Genomic DNA, 19641 nt, shown 5'->3' with positions numbered 1-19641 from the left:
GTCGGCCTCCCAGGGCCTGAAGGGGCTCCAGGAGAGCTGCAGAGGGACTGGGGACAAGGATGGAGGGACAGGACACAGGGAATGGCTCCCAGTGCCCGAGGGCAGGGCTGGATGGGAGATTGGGAATTGGGAATTGTTCCCTGGCAGGGTGGGGAGGGGCTGGGCTGGAATTGCCAGAGCAGCTGTGGCTGCCCCTGGATCCCTGGCAGTGCCCAAGGCCAGGCTGGACACTGGGGCTGGAGCAGCTGGGACAGGGGGAGGGGTCCCTGCCAGGGCAGGGGTGGCACTGGATGGGCTTTCAGGTCCCTTCCAACCCAAACCCTTCTGGAATTCCATGACCCCTTCCCGCGGGCTGCTTTCAGCCCGGACAGCGCTCCTGGCCGTCCCCCCCAGTCCCGGCGATGTCCCCAGGTGCGGGTGGGGTCCCCTCGGCGGTAACCGGGGACGAAGGGGAGACGGAGGAGGATGAAAGGGAGAGGGAGGGGTATGGAGAGGGGCTGGAGTGAGGATGGAGGAGCCACGGAGCGGCTCCCCCGCGGTCGGGAGGGGGCCCGGACCCCCCTTTGCTCTCTCTCCGCCGCCGTAGGAGCCGCCCCGGGGGAGGCGCGGCGGGCGCGGCCGCCCCGAGCTGCCCGGTGCGGGCGGAGCCAGGCGGGGACCGGGAGCGGAGCGGGAGCGGCGGCAGCACCATGGGGGCCTGTCTCGGGGTCTGCTCCCTGCTCAGCTGCGTGAGTGCCCGCCCGGAGCGGGGGGAGCGCGGGGCGCTGTCGCGGTGTCGCACCGGCGCTGTCGCGATGCCGCACCGGCGCTGTCGCGGTGTCGCAGCGGCGGGCGCGGCCCACGGCGGGCGAGTCGCGGCCGCTGCGGGTCCGGAGGAGGGTCCAGGGAGAGCCGGGGAGGGCTGAGGGACACCCCCGGGACGTGCCCCGCTGGGCCCGGACGCGGAGGGGTCCAAGGGATGGCGGGAGGGAGATGCAGGGTTCCCCTGGGGGATGCACCCCTGTGTGCCCGGGGACACGGGGGACCCCCGGCAGGACTCACCCTGGATGTGGGGGGATGCAGGGGACCCCCGGAGGACGTTCCCTGTGTACAAGTGGGATGTGGGGCACACCCAGGGTTACACCCCTGTATATGAAGGGATTTGGGGGTGCAGCCCTCGGTGGCTGGAGAGATGTGGGGGATTCTCAGAACAGGGATCCCACTGCAGCGGGGTATCCGTGGGAGAGCTCACTCCAGAGAACTCTGGGGCCCATGGTGGAGGGGAATGGGGTGGGAATGGGGCGGGTGGCGCACCCCAGGGCACCTGGGGGAGGTGGGAGGCCAGAGCAGCGATGTCCTGCTGGCCCTGGAGGGGTGGGGGGTCCTGGCCCCACCACGCAATGAGAGGCTGGGGGGTCCTGCCTGGTTCTCTTTGCTGAGCCCCAAAGTGGGGATGGAGAAAGAGAAGGAGCTGGGACGGGGGTGCGGGGGGCTGTGTGTGGGGTGCCATGGCCCAGGGTACCTACAGGGTGTGTGATTTGGGGTGCCATGGCCCAGGGTACCTACAGGGTGTGTGATTTGGGGTGCCCTGGCCCAGGGCAGGCCCAGGCTGAGCATTCAGGGTGCTGTGCCCTGTGACGTGGAGTGTGTGGTTCGGGTGACGCAGGCACCTGCCCACACCAGCACTTCCTGCCCTGGCGCTGCCTCACCTGTGGGCACAGGGCCAGGGCAGGGCTGTGGAACCAGCCTGGGAGCTGCTGGCCTGGAAACCTGGGAATGGGACCTGTTTTGCTACTTGACCTGTGAGTGCTGGAGGTTTAAAGAACAGGATGTTTGGAAATGAGGGATGGGAGGCAGGGTTGTCTGCAAGGCCCCCCTCTGTAACACATTCCTGTGCTTTTCCTTATGGACAGGTGTTGGGAAAGCAGGGAGTTACTCCAGAGCAGACCTGTGGAGTTTTCTGTATGAATTCTGGATCTTTTTCCCCTCCAAAAGCTGTTGTGGCTCAGACTGTGGTAACAGTAGAGTCACTGTATAGGTTAATTTTCCTGTTCCTTCCTGTGGAAGTAGTTCATGAAGGGGCTGGTTTTGTGCAGGTCTGAGCTGAAGAACAACACTGAAAAAAACCCAAACTGAATGAAACATCCCCCCTAGTCTGTGCAATTATTAAAAAGAATTACTTTTAACAAGCTTTTGTTTAATTTTGTTGTCCCTTCCAGCGGACCTGGTTGATGAAGGGGCTGTTCTAGCATCTGTCTGAGCTGAAGAACCACAACACTGAAAAAAACCCAAACAAAACTGAACAAACCCCCCTAGTCCTTTTTTTTTTAATTGTTATTTTTAACAAGAACATCCTGACTAACTCCTTCTGCTCTGCCTGCATCCCTTGAGTCACAGCACCACGAGATTGCCAAGCCCTTCCTTCAGTGCTTTCCCACTAAACCCCTACAAGCTGCTCCTGAGTGAAACCTTGAATTACAAAAGGAGAAACCTTGAATCACAAAAGGAGAATTTCTCTGTCCCTGCCTCCCGTGGGTCTCCAGGCTTTGCCCATGGCTGCCATGAGCAGTGTGGTCATTCCGAGCTGCCTTCCTGGGTGACAGGCTTGGAGTGACCAGCAGAAGGCTGCCCCAGCCAAAGCAAAGCCTGGAGCCTTGGACAGTCCTTAGACACCCCCTGGGGACACCCAACGTCGTGGTACCAATCCAAAGCCACCTGCCAGGCAGGAAGGCCACCAGCTCCCCAGGTTGTGGGGATGTGCTGGATCCGTGCTGATTAACCCGCCTGCTCGTTAATTTGGCAGCAGGGAAACAGCGGCTGCTCGGCATCGCTTTGGGCTGACTCACTCTTGGTGTACCTGGGACTGCTGGGGTGAAGGCGGCTGGCAGGTGTGGTGATGGGGTGGTGTAGTTGTGTTGTTGTTGTTGGGGTGGTGTAGTTGGGGTGGTGTAACTGGGGTGGTGTAGTTGGGGTGCTGTAATTGGGCTGGTGTAGTTGGGTCATTGTTGTTGGGGTGATGTAGTTGGGGTGATGTAATTGAGCTGATGTTTGGTTTTGAAAGCAAAACCAGTGAGAGACTCCAAGTCAGAAATACAATTTATTAGGAAAAGGGAAAAGAAACAAAATCCATGCAATAGCACAAAAGGAAAGCCACAGACAGAGTCAGAGCACAACCTGACACCCCTTTGGCCAGCGTGTTGGTGGCAGTCCAAATCGGAGTGGCTGCAGTCCCTGGAGTGGCAGGTGTGGTTCTGTTGGAGCAGTGATCCTGTAGAAGGGTGGAGTCTTCCTCTGAGGGTCCAGGGAAAACCCCAGCTGTTCCTCTTGGGAACCAGTGGAGAGGCTGAGTCTGGTGTCCCAAAAACCCAGATTATATCCAGGTAGGAATGCTTGGCTCCTCCCTCTGGGCGGAGCATCTCCCAGTGGGATGTTACAGCTCTTATCAGTCACCAGTGACATTCAATAGCTGTTATCAGCAGGTGTCTCCCCTGAGAGAGGATTGGTTGTGGAAGAGATAAGGAGAACTGTGCAATCAACTGAAGATAATGTTACACACATGGGAAATGGATACATTTTGCCTTTCAATCTGGGACATGCTGGTGTAGTGGGTTGGTGTTGTTGGGTTGGTGTTGTCGGGTTGCTGTTATGGGTGTGGTGCTGTGTGCCAAGCTGTTAGGGTGATGTTGGGTGGGTGTTTTTGGGTTGGAGTTGTGGTGATGTAGTTGGGCTGTTGTTGTTGGGGTGGTGTAGTTGGGATGATGTAACTGGGGAGGTGTAGTTGGCTTGGTGGTGTTGGGTGGATGTTTTTGCGTTGGTACTGGGGTGACATAGCAGGGATGGTGTTGGCTGGGTGTTTTTGGTTGATGTTGGGCTGGTGGAGTTTGGTTGGTTGTATTGGGTTGTTGCTTGGGTGGTGTAGTTGGGTTGGTGGTGTGGCTTGGTGGTTTGTGGTGATGTTGGGTGGGTATGTTTGAGTTGGTATTGTTGGGTTGGTGTAGTTGGGTTGGTGTTGGGTTGGAGTTGGGCTGATGTTGGTCTGGTGTAGTTGGGCTGTTGTTGGGATGATGCAATTGGGGCGATGTGGTGGGGTTGGTATTGGGTTGGAGTTGTTGAGATGATGTTGAGCTGGTGTAGTTTGGCTGTTGTTGGGGTGGTGTGGGTCAGAGTTGTTGGGGTGATGTTGGGTGGCTGGTTTTGGGTTGGTATTATTGTTGGTTGTAGTTTGGTCAGTCGTGTTGGGCTGGCGTTGGTGTAGTTGGGTTGTTGGAGTGGTAGAGTTGGGATGATGTAATTGGGCTGCTGTAGTGGGGCTGGTGGGGTGGGTTGGTGTTGTTGGGGTGATATTGGGATGGTCTTGTGGTGGTAGAGTTGGGATGATGTAATTGTGGTGGTGTAATTGGGTCGGTGGTTTGGCTTGGTGTTGTTGGGGTGGTGTTTTTGGGCTGGTGTTGGACTGGTGTTGTTCGGTCAGTCATGTTGGTCTGGTGTTGTTGGGCTGTGGTTGGGGTGGTGTTGGGCAGCTGTAGTTGGGTTGGTGTAGTGAGACTGGTGTACTGGAGTTGGTGTAGTTGGGCAGGTGTAGCTGGGTTGGTGTTGTTGGGCTGGTGTAGTTGGGTTGGTGTAGCTGGGTTGGTGTAGCTGGGTTGGTGTAGTTGGGTTGGTGTAGCTGGGTTGGTGTAGCTGGGTTGGTGTAGTTGGGTTGGTGTAGTTGGGCTGCTGTAGCTGGGTTGGTGTTGTTGGGTTGGTGTTGTTGGGTTGGTGTAGCTGGGTTGGTGTAGCTGGGTTGCTGTAGCTGGGTTGGTGTTGTTGATCTGGTGTAGTTGGGCTGTTGTGGTGGGGGAGTTGGGATGATGTAACTGCTCTGGTGGTGTAGGTTGGTGTTATTAGTGTGGTGCTAGGCGGGTGGATTGGTGTTGGGGTGTTGGGTTGGTGGGTTTGGGTTTGGGGTGATGTTCCTGGATGATATTTTTGGGATGGTGCTGCTGGACTGGTGTAGTTTGATCAGTTGTGTTGGGCTGTGTTGGTGTGGTTGGGCTGGTAGAGTATGGGTGCTGTTGTTGGGGTGAGATTGTTGGGGTGCTGTTTTTGGAGTGATGTTGCTGGGTGTTGTTATTTTGGTTCTGTTTTTGAGGCGCTGTCTCAGAGTATTTCGGGCTCTGTTTTTGTGGTGCTGCTGCTGTCTCAGAGTATTTGGGGTGCTCTTATTGGGGTGCTGTTGCTATATGGGTGTAGCTGGGGTGCTCTTTTGGGGTGCTGTTGCTGTAGGGGTGTATTTGGGGTGCTGTTTTGGGTGCTGTTGGTATATGGGTGTATTTGGGGTGCTGTTTTGGAGTGCTGTTGCTGTATGGTTGTATTTGGGGTGTTGTTTTCGGGTGCTGTTCCTCCATGGATGTATTTGGGGTGCTGTTACTGTCTCAATGTATTTGGGGTGCTGTTTTTGGGTGCTGTTGCTGTAGGGGTGTATTTGGGGTGCTGTTGCTGTAGGGGTGTATTTGGGGTGCTGGTGGTATATGGGTGTATTTGGGATGCTGTTTTTGGGTATTGTTACTGTCTCAGTGTATTTGGGGTGCTGTTTTTGGGGTGCTGTTGCAGTATGGGTGTATTTGGGGTGCTGGTTTTGGGTGCTGTTGCTGTAGGGGTGTATTTGGGGTGCTGGTTTTGGGTGCTGTTGCTGTAGGGGTGTATTTGGGGTGCTGTTGCTGTGTGGGTGTATTTGGGGTGCTGTTTTGGGTGCTGTTGCTGTATGGGTGTATTTGGGGTGCTGTTCCTCCATGGGTGTATTTGGGGTGTTGTTTTGGGATGCTGTTCCTCCATGGGTGTTTTTGGGTACTGTTTCTGTCTCAGTGTATTTGGGGTGCTGTTTTTGGGGTGCTGTTGCTGTATGGGTGTACTTGGGGTGCTGGATTTGGGTGATGTTGCTGTAGGGGTGTATTTGGGGTGCTGGTTTTGGGTGCTGTTACTGTCTCAGTGTATTTGGGGTGCTGGTTTTGGGTGCTGTTGCTGTAGGGGTGTATTTGGGGTGATGTTGCTGTAGGGGTGTATTTGGGGCCCATGTGGTGTTTCCCTGGTCCTGTTCCGGCCATGCTCTCCCGGTCTCCGGGGAGGGATGGGAGCAGCCCTAAGTTCGAGTCCCACCGAGGTGAGCTGGACTCAAGGAGAAAGTCGATAGTGAAACCGGAGAGTTTAATGATCCACCAGAGCTGAAAACCGACACTTCCTCATTAACCCCCGGCTCTCCTGCTGCTGCAGCCACTTCCCTCGCTGGCTTTTTCCATCCTGCTCTTTGTCCCTTCACCGTGTTCACATTTTGGGGCAACTTTAAAAATCTTTGGAAGGAGAATCAGAGTGCCCAGCACTGCTGGGAGTGTCTTCCTTGCTGTTAACCACTGTGTTTTAAAGAAAAAGGCTGAGATCAGGAGTGCCAGGCAGCTGGAGGGGTCAGTGTGTGTCACAAAGGGTTCCTTGGCTTCACTGCAAAGGGGCGCTCAGGGAGTGATCCTAAAAGGATATCCTAAAAGGAATGCACAGGATTCCCGTGTTGTGGGGCAGAGCAGTGGGATGGGGATATCCCGTCACCTCAGAGCCTGTGAAACCTGAAATACAACCAGGGAGTTTGGCTGTGTAAGAGTCATCCAGCAAAACAAACCTCCAGGGATGCTGCTCCCCAAAATCTTGTGCCTGCTGGAGAGAGCCCAGAGGGATCCACGGAGCTGCTGCAGGGCTGGAGCCCCTCTGGAGCCAGGCTGGAGAGCTGGGGGTGCTCTCCTGGAGAGGAGAAGCTCCAGGGAGAGCTCAGAGCCCCTGCAGGGCCTGAAGGGGCTCCAGGAGAGCTGCAGAGGGACTGGGGACAAGGATGGAGGGACAGGACACAGGGAATGGCTCCCAGTGCCAGAGGGCAGGGCTGGATGGGAGATTGGGAATTGGGAATTGTTCCCTGGCAGGGTGGGGAGGGGCTGGGCTGGAATTGCCAGAGCAGCTGTGGCTGCCCCTGGATCCCTGGCAGTGCCCAAGGCCAGGCTGGACACTGGGGCTGGAGCACCTGGGACAGTGGGAGGGGTCCCTGGGGTGGGATGAGCTGGGATTGAAGATCCCCTCCCACCCAAACCACTCTGGGATTGGATTCCTGAATCAAGGATGAGAACCAGGACCAAAAACCATTGCACCAAAGGGATAAAGGAAAGGAAATAATGATTTCCTGGATGGTTCCAGGCCCCCCCAGTGCTATTCCCCACTGGAAAATGCAGGGGGGTTTGTACCTGGCAGGGCCTTGTGGAGAGGTTTGGGCTCTCCCAGGTGCCCAGAGCAGCTGGGGCTGCCCCTGGATCCCTGGCAGTGCCCAAGGCCAGGCTGGACACTGGGGCTGGGAGCAGCTGGGACTGTAGGAGGGGTCCCTGCCATGGGTGGGGATGGAATGGGGTGGTCTGAACCCCCAAATCCACACCTTCCTAAACAGCACCAAACCTCATGGTTTTCCTGTCCAGATCTGCTGATTTTGGGACTGGTGCTTTTTGTTTCAGTTGGCACCGAAGGAGGAGGAGCTGGAGGTGTGGATGGAGCACCGAGGGGCTTTGCTGCATCAGATGATGCAGTAATTCTGCATTTAAAGGGATTTTTGTTGTTCTGTTTTTTTGTTTTTTTTTTTTTTAATTTGAAGGGAAATACAGTCACACTGGTGCATTTTAATGCACTCTGATGCACGTGGCGCATTTAATGAGGCTGAAATGAAGCAGTCTTTAATTGAAAGCCATTTTCCCATGCTTCCAAGTTGAAAACACGATGTGATGCCTCTGAGCAGCTCCTGGAGGGGCAGGATGAGAGTTCCCATGGGATCCCTTGGGTCTCTCACCCACCCAAGCTCCTGTGGGTGCCATCAGCTCAACACAGCTGTTCATGGGGCAGGGATGTGGGGCTGGCATGGGATAAGAGGAATAAGTCAGGAAGGAGGGGATTGTTCTCAAATAATGGTGTGCTTATGCTAAAAAAATACTCAAAGCCACCTTTGGTGATTGTCCTAGTTTAGGGCAAATTTGGGAGAAAAACCTCTGGAAGGAGCCCCCAGAAAACAAACCCCCACGGCCCCTCCCCACCCACCTGGTTCGGGAAAAATTTTCTTGGAGAGAAGTGGAAAAAAAGCTGTTTATTTAACAAACAAAGCACTCCCCAGCACCAAAAAAAAAAAAACCCAAAAAAACCCCCAAAAAAAACCACCAAAGAAAAACCCCACCAGATGACAACAAAACTCTTTCACCACTCTGAAGAGATGAACAAATCCAGAAAGTCTCTCCTGGGAGTGACTGCCCGGGTCCGGGTGCTGGGGATTGCTCTGGGCACTGGGGATGCTGCTGCAGATCACAGAGCGCAGCTCTCGGTGCTCCTCAGTGTTTCCCTGGTCCCGTCTGGAGCAGGATGGAATGGTATTCAGGAAAGGGAAAGGGGAAAAAACAGTCCAGGGAAAGAATTGGACTGCTTAGCTAAACTAACTAACAAGCAAAGGCAAAAGCAGAAGAAAGCAAAGCAAAAGCCAGCCAGCACCAGCCTCTTCTAGAGAACAGACCATGGGGGAGGTGAGCCGGCTGATAACAACACAGAACAAACCTTCACTTTCAGAGTCAGTTCTGAAAGCACAGAACAGAATATCAAACATAAACAGAACACATGGCTGGGGATACAAACACCATAACGTCACCCCATGACAGTGATTTGGGGTGTCAAAGTGGTCGCTCGTGCTGAGGGAGCCGCACACAGCAGCTCCATGTCTGGCTTTGTTTTCTGCCATGTCCAGTTTTTACGCTGATTCCAACAATGAGAAATGTATTTTTGAGTCAATGATGAGCCATCTTTAATTAACACCAAGCGCAGGCCCTGATTTGGAAGCACGTGGCCATAATAAACACACAGCTCATGCAGATCCCTCAACAGCAGCAGGGAGCAGAGCCCTTCCCCTGCCTGCAGGGTCTGTGCTGAAGTCCAGGAGAGGAAGGGCTGCTGCAAGGGAGCGAGGTTTATTCTGCACCATCCCTGTGCAGGAAACTCCCACCAATGTTTGGGTATCAGTGAGTTTGGGTTTCCTTAGCCAGGATTTCCCTGCTCTGGAACAGCAACAGGAGTCTCTGGAATGGGGTGCACCTGGCAGCACTGCCCGTGCTGGATTTGGGATGACAGGACCCACTGGGGACTCTCGGAGATGCTGTGCCTCAGTTTCCCCACCTGTCAGGTGGCCTTTACGGAGGGGAAGGATGGCAGGATGAGTTGCTCCCACCATGGTGCTGATACCAATATCTTCCCATCCTGGATTTGACTGAAAGGGCAGCCTGAAATTGTTTTGGAAACCTCATTTTTGTACAAAACGGAGGCTCCTGTAGGGCAGGGCTTGCTTTGACCAGATCCTTGCATGGAGCAAAAAACATGAGGGTTCTCCAGACTCTGGGTGTCATTTTCCACCCTGGCTGTTTCTGCAGCTCTTTTGGTTTTCAGCAACGTTTTTGGGGAATTTGGTGCCATTTCCTTGAGGTCCTGTGGGCTCCAGGCAACAGTGTGGATTCCCAGGCTGATTTCCTTAAGGATGGAGCTGGACACCTATTTTGGGGCCAGTTTCTCCCCCTCACCACGGGCTGCTCTCCTTGCAGGTGTCGTGTCTCTGTGGCTCTGCCCCGTGCCTGCTCTGCGGCTGCTGCCCCTCAGCCAAGAACTCCACCATCTCCCGCCTCCTCTTCACCTTCTTCCTCTTCCTCGGCACCCTCGTGTCCATCATCATGATAATCCCAGGTGTGGAGAAGGAGTTGCACAAGGTAAAGAACTCCTGGAGGTCGCTGGGAAGAAACGACCCAGCTTGAGGTGGGGACTTGAGGCTGAATCAAAAAAAGTGAATTTTTGGGTCATGATGTGCTTTTGTTCCTCTTTTTTTCTGAGCATCTCACTGGCAAAGGCATTATTAGCCCTGGTTTTCCACTGAGGGGAAAACGCAGTGGGATCATTTAATGCAATTTTTAGTTTTCCCAGATGTCTCCCAGGAAAGTTTCCTACATCCCCATTTTTTAGGGTTCAGCTGATGACGTGCATGTCAAGGAGGAGGGACTTCAGGTGGAGGGAGCAGAGCTCCTCCAGCTGAGCTGGGCTTTAGGAAAAATCTGGTTTCATGCCAGCTTTCCACTGACTGGCTGAGTGGCTTTACCTGTGTCACCTCAGGCAAGTGGCATTGGAGCAGTCGTGGTCTGGCCCATCCTTGGTGGCACCAGGGCTTGTGGTGGGTGTGGAATCACAGAATGGTTTGGGTTGAAAGGAATCTCCAAGCCCTTCCACCCCCCGCCGTGGCAGGGACACCTCCCACTGTCCCAGGCTGCTCCAAGCCCTGTCCAGCCTGGCCTTGGACACTTCCAGAGGTCCAGGGGCAGCCACAGCTGCTCTGGGCAGACTGAGGGCTTCACAATGGAGAGGCTGATCTTCAATCCAAGCAGTAGATCGCCGATCCAGACCTCCCACAGCCATCAATCCCTGTAGGACGTGCTGAGGTGATGCTCACGCTCCCGTCACTATTTCAGCTCCCTGGTTTCTGTGAAGGCAGTGGGTCGGTGCTGGGGGTCCAGACCAACGTGGACTGCAGCAGCTTCCTGGGCCACAAGGCCGTGTATCGCATGGGCTTCGCCATGGCCGCCTTCTTCTGCCTCTTCGCCGTGCTCATGGTGTGCGTGCGCAGCAGCAAGGACCCGCGGGCCGCCCTGCAGAACGGGTGCGTGTGCTCCCACGGTCCCTGGGGTGGGGACGGGCAGGGACCGCCAGCCCTGTCCCCGCCAGGTGCACACCGTGCCTCCTCTCTGCTCCCACAGCTTCTGGTTCTTCAAGTTCCTGGTGCTGGTGGGGATCACGGTGGGGGCCTTCTACATCCCCGACGGCACCTTCACCTCAGGTGAGGAGCTGCCCGTGCTCTCCTGGGCACCTCTGCATGGGACCAAAGCCAGGGCTGTGTCCCCGGGTCTCACCTGCCCTGTTCTCAGCTGGTTTTTCTCCTCCCCTCAAGTCTGGTTTTACTTCGGCGTGGTCGGCTCCTTCCTCTTCATCCTCATCCAGCTCGTGCTCCTGATCGACTTCGCGCACTCCTGGAGCCAGCGGTGGCTGCGCAACGCGGACGAGGGCAGCGCCAAGGGCTGGTACGCAGGTGGGTGTGCTGGCACCCGCCGTGCTTTTGGGGCTCAGCTCATGCCAGGGCTGGCTGAGGCTGAGCTGGCCGGGACGGGGGGCTCTGCTCCAGCCTCTTTGGTGTCCTCCCCCAGCCCTCTGCAGCGTCACCTTCATCTTCTATGCCGCCTCCATCGTGGCCGTCGCACTGCTCTATGTCTACTACACCAAGCCCGAGGGCTGCACAGAGGGCAAGGCCTTCATCAGCATCAACCTCATCCTCTGCCTCATCGTCTCAGTCGTGTCCATCCTGCCCAAGATCCAGGTGAGGCAGTGGGGAGTGCTGAGGAGCACCCAGGGCTGTGTCACCCCGGGGTACAGGAGCACCCAGGGCTGTGTCACCCCAGGGTACAGGAGCACCCAGGGCTGTGTCACCCCGGGGTACAGGAGCACCCAGGGCTGGGGCTGTGTCACCCCAGGGTACAGGAGCACCCAGGGCTGTGTCACCCCGTGGTGCAGGAGCACCCAGGGCTGGGGCTGTGTCACCCCGGGGTACAGGAGCACCCAGGGCTGGGGCTGTGTCACCCCAGGGTACAGGAGCACCCAGGGCTGGGGCTGTGTCACCCCGGGGTACAGGAGCACCCAGGGCTGGGGCTGTGTCACCCTGGGGTGCAGGAGCACCCAGGGCTGGGGCTGTGTCACCCCGGGGTGCAGGAGCACCCAGGGCTGTGTCACCCCGGGGTACAGGAGCACCCAGGGCTGGGGCTGTGTCACCCCAGGGTGCAGGAGCACCCCAAGCAGCCGCTGTTGTGTTTGCAGGAGGCTCAGCCACACTCGGGGCTGCTGCAGGCATCCCTCATCACCCTCTACACCATCTACGTCACCTGGGCCGCCCTGGCCAACGTGCCGAGTAAGCCAGACCCCGCCTTGGGTGTGGGGAGGGGTGGCTGGGGCAGGAGCACTCACTGCAGTGGGTGTTTGTCCCTCTGTGTCCTCGGGGGCTCACCCTGTGTGTCCCCCCAGGCCAGCGCTGTAACCCCACGCTGCTGGTGAGGAACAGCACTGCCTCGGCCACGGCCACCGAGCCACTGACAGCCTGGTGGGACGCCCCGAGCATCGTGGGGCTGGTGATCTTCATCCTCTGCACCCTCTTCATCAGGTGAGCGCTTGGCTGGTCCCTGGGGTGTCCCCGGGGTGTCCCCAGGGTGTGCCCAGCCGAGCAGCATGCACAGCCCGCAGGACAGATGGGCAGGGCTGGCAGGGCTGGCAGGGCCAGAAGCACCCAGGCCTTTGTCCCTGGGCTCGGGCAGCGCCTTGGGAGCCCCTCAGAAGGAACTTCCCTGTGAGGGGTTCACTTTGGTTCTCCCTTGCCCTCCCTGAGGAGGCTGGCAGGGGCTGCGGGTTTATGGCATTTGTCCTTGCTGCCCCTCACATCCCCCTGCCCCACAAACAGCCCCGAGCCCCAGCCCGAGCACAGAGCCACGGGAGGGGCCTCTGCAGGTGAGGTCACACCTTGGTTTTGTCCCAAAGGCTCTTTGTGCAGCCATCCCTGTCCCCAGGGACACAGGCCTGACCACAGGCACAGTTTTTAGGGTTTCCCCGCAGCCCTAAATTGCTCTGCCTGTCCTGGGGATGTCCCCAAGGACAAAACCCCTGCCACGGGGTGGCCTGATCAGAGCAGATCCCTGTACACCCTCCCTTGCCCTGCAGGCAGTGCTTTGCCTGACACAGCCCAGGACACCTCTCACCTTCTGCAACCATTCATGTTTGCTGCCTCGTGTTCCCCGGTGCCCAGCGGCACCCCCAGGGCCCTTCCTGGAGCTGTTTCCAGCTGAGTGGTCCCCGTTTCACACTGGAGCCTGGGGTTGTCCTACCCAGGGCCAAAACCTCGCTCTCCATTCTCTTTGTCGAGCTGGATGAGGTTCCAGTCAGCCTTCAGTGCCTAAAGGGCTTCTAAGAGAGCTGGAGAGGGGCTTTGGGCAAGGGTGACGGTCGCTGTCGGGGCAGGACGGGAATGAGAAGACTCTGACCAGAAGGCTGCTGAGAGTAAAACTCCGGTTTATTCAAAATACCCCACTCTGTTATACAGAGCTCCGTGAGGGCCAACTCCATTGGTCCTGAAGTGAAAACAATTCACAGCGTTGGTGTACAGTGCTTGATGCACAGTGATAGAACTTAACTATAAACAATGTGAACAGCAAGAGAGATAAAGAATTATTTACATTCTTCTCCAGCTCTTTCCCAGGCCTCTGCCTGGCTAGAACTTCTCAGTTTCTTTCTTTGACTGAATCTGAGTCTCACAGGTGACAGAGATTTCAGGGTTTCCCCACAACCCGCCCTGGCTGTCCCGTCCCTAAAGGGGCTCCAGGAGAGCTGCAGAGCTGGTTAAGTGCCACAGTCACGGCTTTTAGGGTTTCCCCACAGCCTACATCCCCCAAAGTGCCCCGGGGACGGCCCCAAGGACAACAGCCCCGCCACAGGAGCAGTGACCGAGCGGTGCTGACCCCACTGCCCCTCTGCCCACAGCCTCCGCTCCTCGGACCACCCGCAGGTGAACAAGCTGATGCTGACGGAGGAGAGCGGGGCCGGGGCCGGGGCCGGGGCCGGGGCCGGGGCAGGGGACGAGGAGGGCGGCGTGCGCCGCGCCTACGACAACGAGCAGGACGGCGTCTCCTACAACTACACCTTCTTCCACCTCTGCCTCCTCCTCGCCGCGCTCTACATCATGATGACCCTCACCAACTGGTACAGGTGAGAGCTGCCGGGCACCCAGGGCTGTCCCTGCTCCTGCAGGTCCCCTCCTGCCGGGGTGCTGGGCACAGCTGAGGTGTGTGAGCTGCTGGACGTGCTCCCTTCTCGGCGTTAAGAATTTTCAGGGTTGTGCCTGGGCTTGCCGGTGTCCTCTGCTGCAGCCCAGCACCCCTTGGGAGGAGGGGGAGCAGGGACCGAGGTTGAGGCTGCAGTGGTGGGGTCACAGCCCGAGGTGGCCGCAGCCTTGAGGTCACACCCAGGGGTGGCCCCAGCAGTGGGGTCACACCCAGGGGTGGTTGCAGCTGTAGGGTCACACCCTGAGGTGGCCGCAGCCACGGGACACCCCCGAGTTCTCGGGGGGCACCCGTCCCTCCCGGGGTGCTGGCAGGGTGTCACAGCGATGGGTGCCACCCTCCTGTTGGCTGTTTCAGGCCGGACGAGAGCTTGCAGGTGCTGAGGAGCCCCTGGACAGCCGTGTGGGTGAAGATCTGCTCCAGCTGGGCCGGGCTCCTGCTCTACCTCTGGACCTTGGTGGCTCCACTGCTGCTGCCAGACCGGGACTTCAGCTAAGGTGGCCCTGGACGTGCTGCTGCCATCGTGGCTTTGTCCTTCGAGGCTGGGGACAGCCCCAGCTCTGCCTCAGCCCCAGTTCTGCATGCAGGAGCTGCTGTGCTGGGTTGTGCCTTCTTGCAGCTCTTTTTTTTTTTTTTAATTTGAAAAGGATGAAGTGCCAAGCAGAGAAAATTAAGGGCTGCGAGAGACCTGAGGGTGGTTTTAAACCTCTCATCGTCTCTGTGTTTGTGTAGTGCCTTTAGCAATGTCTCCAAACCCTCTCTGCCCAGCAGACACCACTGCCTTGCCTGGGGAGGGTTTGGTTCTCACCAGCTGCTGGTGCTCCATGAGGGATGGGTCCCTGTTGGTGCCTTTTGGGGTCTCTGGGGTCTGGTTGGGTACCAGGACCCAGGACCTGGCCGGTGTTGTGTCCCCAGACAGCCCGGAGGAAACAAATCCCGGGGTCTGGTGGCTGGGGCAGAGGTCCTGCTGCATGCCAGCCTCGATGGTGGCCCCAGCTCCTCGGGGCTGTCCCAGCAGGAGCACAGGTCCCTGTCCCCTGCGGGGCACAGGTCAGGTTTCCCACAGGTCAGGCTGTGCTGGCCTGGCCACAGCTCTTCCTTGTTAATAAAGTCTCGTTTGGAATAAACCCGGTTTATTTGGATTTGGCCATTTGGAATCTTTCCTGGTGTGTGGGTGCCCAGCAAGAGAAGGGACTGGGAAATTTTAAACTGACCCGATGCCGGGAGGGGGCACAGCTGGCTGCCCAGGGCTGCAGGCAGGGCTGGCATCACTTTGGGGCATGGCAACTCGGAGCCATGGACCCCACTGCCAGCCTGTGACACCCCGAGAGCCGTGGTGGTGGTGAGCAAAGGGGGGTGCACGACGTGGGGTGCACGACGTGGGGTGCAGAGCATGCCCAGGGGCACACGGGGATGGGGCGAGCTCCGTGTGGGGTACACACGGTGTGGGGGGCACACACGGTGCCGGGGGCACGGGGCAGGGCTGGCCCCGGCTGGGAGCTCTCCCTGGCAGGAGGTGCTGGCGCTGCGGCAGCCGCGGGCCGGGCAGTGCCCAGTGCCCACCCGTGCAGCCCATCCCCGGCTCTGCGGCTGTGCAGCACGTCCTGGTGGTGCACGCCAATCCCATTCTTATTGCCAGCCCCGTTCCCATCCCGTTCCCATTCCCATCCCGTTCCTTTCCTGTTCCCATTCCCATTCCCATCCCATTCCCATTCCCATCCCATTCCTTTCCTGTTCCCATTCCCATCCCCGTTCCCATCCCCGTTCCCATCCCGTTCCCATCCCGTTCCTTTCCCATTCCTATTCCCCTTCCCATTCCCATCCCATTCCTGTCCCCATTCCCATCCCGTTCCCATCCCGTTCCCATTCCCATTCCCATTCCCATTCCCATTCCCATTCCCATTCCCATTCCCATTCCCATTCCCATCCTGTTCCTGTTCCCATCCCCTTTCCCGTTCCCATTCCCGTTCCCATCCCATTCCCGTTCCCGTTCCTGTTCCCATCCCATTCCCGTTCCCATCCCATTCCTATCCCATTCCTGTTCCCATCCCGTTCCCGTTCCCGTTCCCGTTCCCGTTCCCATCCCGTTCCCGATCCCGTTCCCGATCCCATTCCCGTTCCCATTCCCATTCTCATCCCATTCCCGTACCCGTTCCCATCCCATTCCCGTGCCCATTCCCATTCCCGTTCCCGTTCCCGTTCCCATTCCCATTCCTATCCTGTTCCCGTACCCGTTCCCGTTCCCGTACCTGTTCCTATCCCGTTCCCGTGCGGAGCGGCTGCAGCCACGCGATGGCGCTCTGAGCCCGCGGTGCGACACCGGCACCGATCCGGCACCCAGAGACCCCAAAACTGCACCCAGGGATCCCGTCCTGTACCCAGTGACCCCAAAACTGCACCCAGTGACCCCAAAACTGCACCCAGTGATCCAAAAACTGCACCCAGAGACCCCATCCTGCACCCAGGGATCTCATCCTGCACCCAGAGACCCCAAAACTGCACCCAGTGACCCCAAAACTGCACCCTGGGATCTCATCCTGCACCCAGAGACCCCAAAACTGCACCCAGTGACCCCAAAACTGCACCCAGAGACCCCAAAACTGCACCCAGTGACCCCAAAACTGCACCCAGGGACCTCACCCTGCACCCAGTGACCTCAAAACTGCACCCAGAGATCCCATCTTGCACCCAGAGACCCCAAAACTGCACCCAGGGATCCCGTCCTGCACCCAGTGACCCCAAAACTGCAGCCAGAGACCCCAAAACTGCACCCAGTGATCCAAAAACTGCACCCAGTGATCCCATCCTGCACCCAGTGACTCCAAAACTGCACCCAGTGACCCCAAAACTGCACCCAGGGATCTCACCCTGCACCCAGTGACCCCAATACTGCACCCAGGGATCCCATCCTGCACCCAGGGATCCCATGCTGCACCCAGCGATCCTGTCCTGCACCCAGTGATCCAAAAACTGCACCCAGGGATCCCATCCTGCACCCAGTGACCCCAAAACTGCACCCAGAGATCTCACCCTGCACCCAGTGACCCCAAAACTGCACCCAGTGATCCCATCCTGCACCCAGTGACCCCAAAACTGCACCCAGTGACCTCAAAACTGCACCCAGTGACCCCAAAACTGCACCCAGTGATCCTGTCCTGCACCCAGTGACCCCAAAACTGCACCCAGAGACCCCATCCTGCACCCAGTGACCCCAAAACTGCACCCAGTGATCCTGTCCTGCACCCAGTGACCCCAAAACTGCACCCAATGATCCCATCCTGCACCCAGAAATCCCGTCCTGCACCCAGTGAGCCCATCCTGCACCCAGTGACCCCATCCTGCTCCTCATCCTGTAACCTTCATCCCACACCATACCCTCTGCACCCTGCACCCTGCACCCCTGTGTGCTTTCATCCTGCACCCTGTGTCCCCCATGTCCCTTCACCCCTGTGTCCCCCTGTGTCCCCCTGTGTCCCCTGTGTCCCTGTGTCCCCTCAGCCCTGTGTCCCTGCAGGGATGCTCCTGGCAAGGATGGGATTTCCAGATGTATTTTCCAGTCACGCCTTCCCCCATCATTTATTTCCAGGAAAATCTTCTTTGCTCCGTTTTCCTCAGCAGCCCCTGGCAGCTCCACCCCAATGCCATGCCCTGTGCACCCCAAAACGAGCCAGGAAACCGAGGCAGGGCACTGGGGGTGACCCTGGCTGTGCTGCCTTTGGCTTTCCTGGGTTTGGGGTTTCAGCAGAGCAGCACCCCAGGGGCAGTTGTTCCCTGTGCCATCCGGCCCATCCCTCTGGATTGATCTGCCCACACTGTTCCCGAGCTGTGCAAGGCAACCTGAGGAGCTCCAGCCACAGGAAAGCCTGGCTGCTTTTGCCTTCCTGGCTGTGTTTTGGGAATAAATTTAAAAAAAAAATAAAAAAAAAAATAAAAAAAAAAAAAGAGAAAATAAAAAAGATGGATTGATGGCACAAAATCCCCCAGAACGCAGCATGAGGTGAGTGGGACTCAGGGGCAGTCTGAGCTCCATTTCCCTCTCTGGGAATGCTCTGAACTCTCCACAGAGCTGTGGCTGTTCTGCATTTGCTTCTCAGCAGGTACCATCCCCCCCTGAGTCCCAGCACCCCATGTTCTGCAGGGGCAGGAGGGAAAGCTCCGTGCCAGCTGGGCATGGGCACCGGGGCTGAGCTCAGCCTGTCACGGCAGAGGCTGCAGGAGCAGCCCACGTCCCCTGGAGGTGCCACCCCCAGCCCCCGGTGCCCAGAACTGCCCCCGGGGCTCCCCAGCCAGGGCTGGGCCTCCCAGGGCTGATGGAAAAGGGAAGAGCCCCCAGAGATCTGGGGGGGCAACAGAGCCACGAGGGACTACAGGGTTCCTTTATCCGGTGACTGTCACTTCCAAAGGGGAAAGTCCCCACAGGCAGCCGCAGCTGCATTTCTGGGAGAGCTGGGGGTGCTCTGGGAAATGTCCCTGTCCCAGAGCTGCTGCAGGGCTGGAGCCCCTCTGGAGCCAGGCTGGGAGAGCTGGGGGTGCTGCCCTGGAGAGGAGAAGCTCCAGGGAGAGCTCAGAGCCCCTGCAGGGCCTGAAGGGGCTCCAGGAGAGCTGCAGAGGGACTGGGGACAAGGATGGAGGGACAGGACACAGGGAATGGCTCCCAGTGCCAGAGGGCAGGGCTGGCTGGGAGATTGGGAATTGGGAATTGTTCCCTGGCAGGGTGGGGAGGGGCTGGGCTGGAATTGCCAGAGCAGCTGTGGCTGCCCCTGGATCCCTGGCAGTGCCCAAGGCCAGGCTGGATGGTGTTTGGAGCACTTGGGAGATGTCCCTGCCCATGGCAAGGAGTAAAACTGGGTGAGCTTTAAGTTCCCCTCCAACCCAGCCCATCCTATTTCCACGATAATTTCCCGGGTGAATAATTCATCAGCGAACATCTGCCACCTCCAGCTCAGCAGAAAACACTGCCCTGGGCTGGGTCCCCTCCCTGCCTGTCCCTGCCCCGAGTCGCAGCTCCAGCCTGGAGGTGGGATCCGACCGGGAACACCCCCCATTATCTCCCCAGGTGGCTTTAATTGCGCTAATTAATCTCCCTGGAGGCCACCCCAGAGGGATGGATGGGGCGGTTCAGGGTGACGTGGGACACTGGGGAGCAGTCACAGAAGGCGATTGTGACCATTGCAATCCCAAATTAAACTGGGTTTAACCCCAGGGTTTGGCACAGGACCCTCCTGGGGTCACCAAGCCTTTGGGACCATGAGAAGGGAGGAGCCCTCAGTGCCACCCAGGTCTGGGTGATGGGGACAGAGGTGCCACCCTAGCCCCGGCCATCCCGGTGCCTCCAGGGGCTCCCCAGCATCTTTTTGTTCTCTTTAATGCATGGCCTCCCTTGTTTTTTATTTTATTCCTGGGATTAACACATCGGGCAGCAGCCGGACTGGCTCCTGCTCAAAAGAGGAGGGGAACGCGTTTACATAATTCATTTAAATGAGGCACCCGAGGAAACCCAAATTGGACTTGCAGCATGTTTACAGAGCCACGCAGAGCTCCGCCATCCGCATCTGGAGCCGCTAATGCCTCCCAGACGGAGCCCAGGGCATGGATAATTAATTAATTGTGGAGCGGAGCCCTTGCCCAGCCCCCAAACTGAGCGCTCGGGGCCGCAGGCAGCGACGCCCGGCGCTGCTCCCCTGGGGCACGGATTGAATTCCCGGGGCTTTTCTCCTTCCCAAAA

At 57.9% G+C, this 19641-nt stretch overlaps 1 protein-coding gene across 1 annotated transcript; it reads left to right on the top strand.

Annotated features, from left to right (window-relative positions):
- Positions 1-594: 594 nt before the first annotated feature.
- Positions 595-15058, top strand: SERINC2 (serine incorporator 2). The gene is made up of 10 exons (XM_030290238.4): positions 595-728; positions 9606-9767; positions 10518-10705; positions 10803-10882; positions 10994-11131; positions 11247-11416; positions 11911-12001; positions 12115-12250; positions 13618-13842; positions 14274-15058. Exons 1-10 carry the CDS (start codon positions 690-692, stop codon positions 14410-14412), a joined length of 1368 nt encoding a protein of 455 aa, XP_030146098.4. The 5' UTR covers positions 595-689; the 3' UTR covers positions 14413-15058.
- Positions 15059-19641: the final 4583 nt, after the last annotated feature.

The sequence above is a fragment of the Taeniopygia guttata genome, chromosome 23, assembly GCF_048771995.1.
Source record: "Taeniopygia guttata chromosome 23, bTaeGut7.mat, whole genome shotgun sequence".
Lineage (NCBI taxonomy): Eukaryota > Metazoa > Chordata > Aves > Passeriformes > Estrildidae > Taeniopygia > Taeniopygia guttata.
The sequence above is the reverse complement of the archived record's forward strand: the minus strand, read 5'-3'. Positions and strand labels throughout refer to the sequence as shown.

Bases quoted from the DNA above. Each gene is read 5' to 3' on its own strand.
- SERINC2 (XM_030290238.4), top strand. From the start codon at position 690: ATGGGGGCCTGTCTCGGGGTCTGCTCCCTGCTCAGCTGC. The intron at 11,417-11,910 runs GTGAGGCAGTGG...TTGTGTTTGCAG, and splicing joins CCATCCTGCCCAAGATCCAG to GAGGCTCAGCCACACTCGGG. The intron at 13,843-14,273 runs GTGAGAGCTGCC...TGGCTGTTTCAG, and splicing joins ACCCTCACCAACTGGTACAG to GCCGGACGAGAGCTTGCAGG.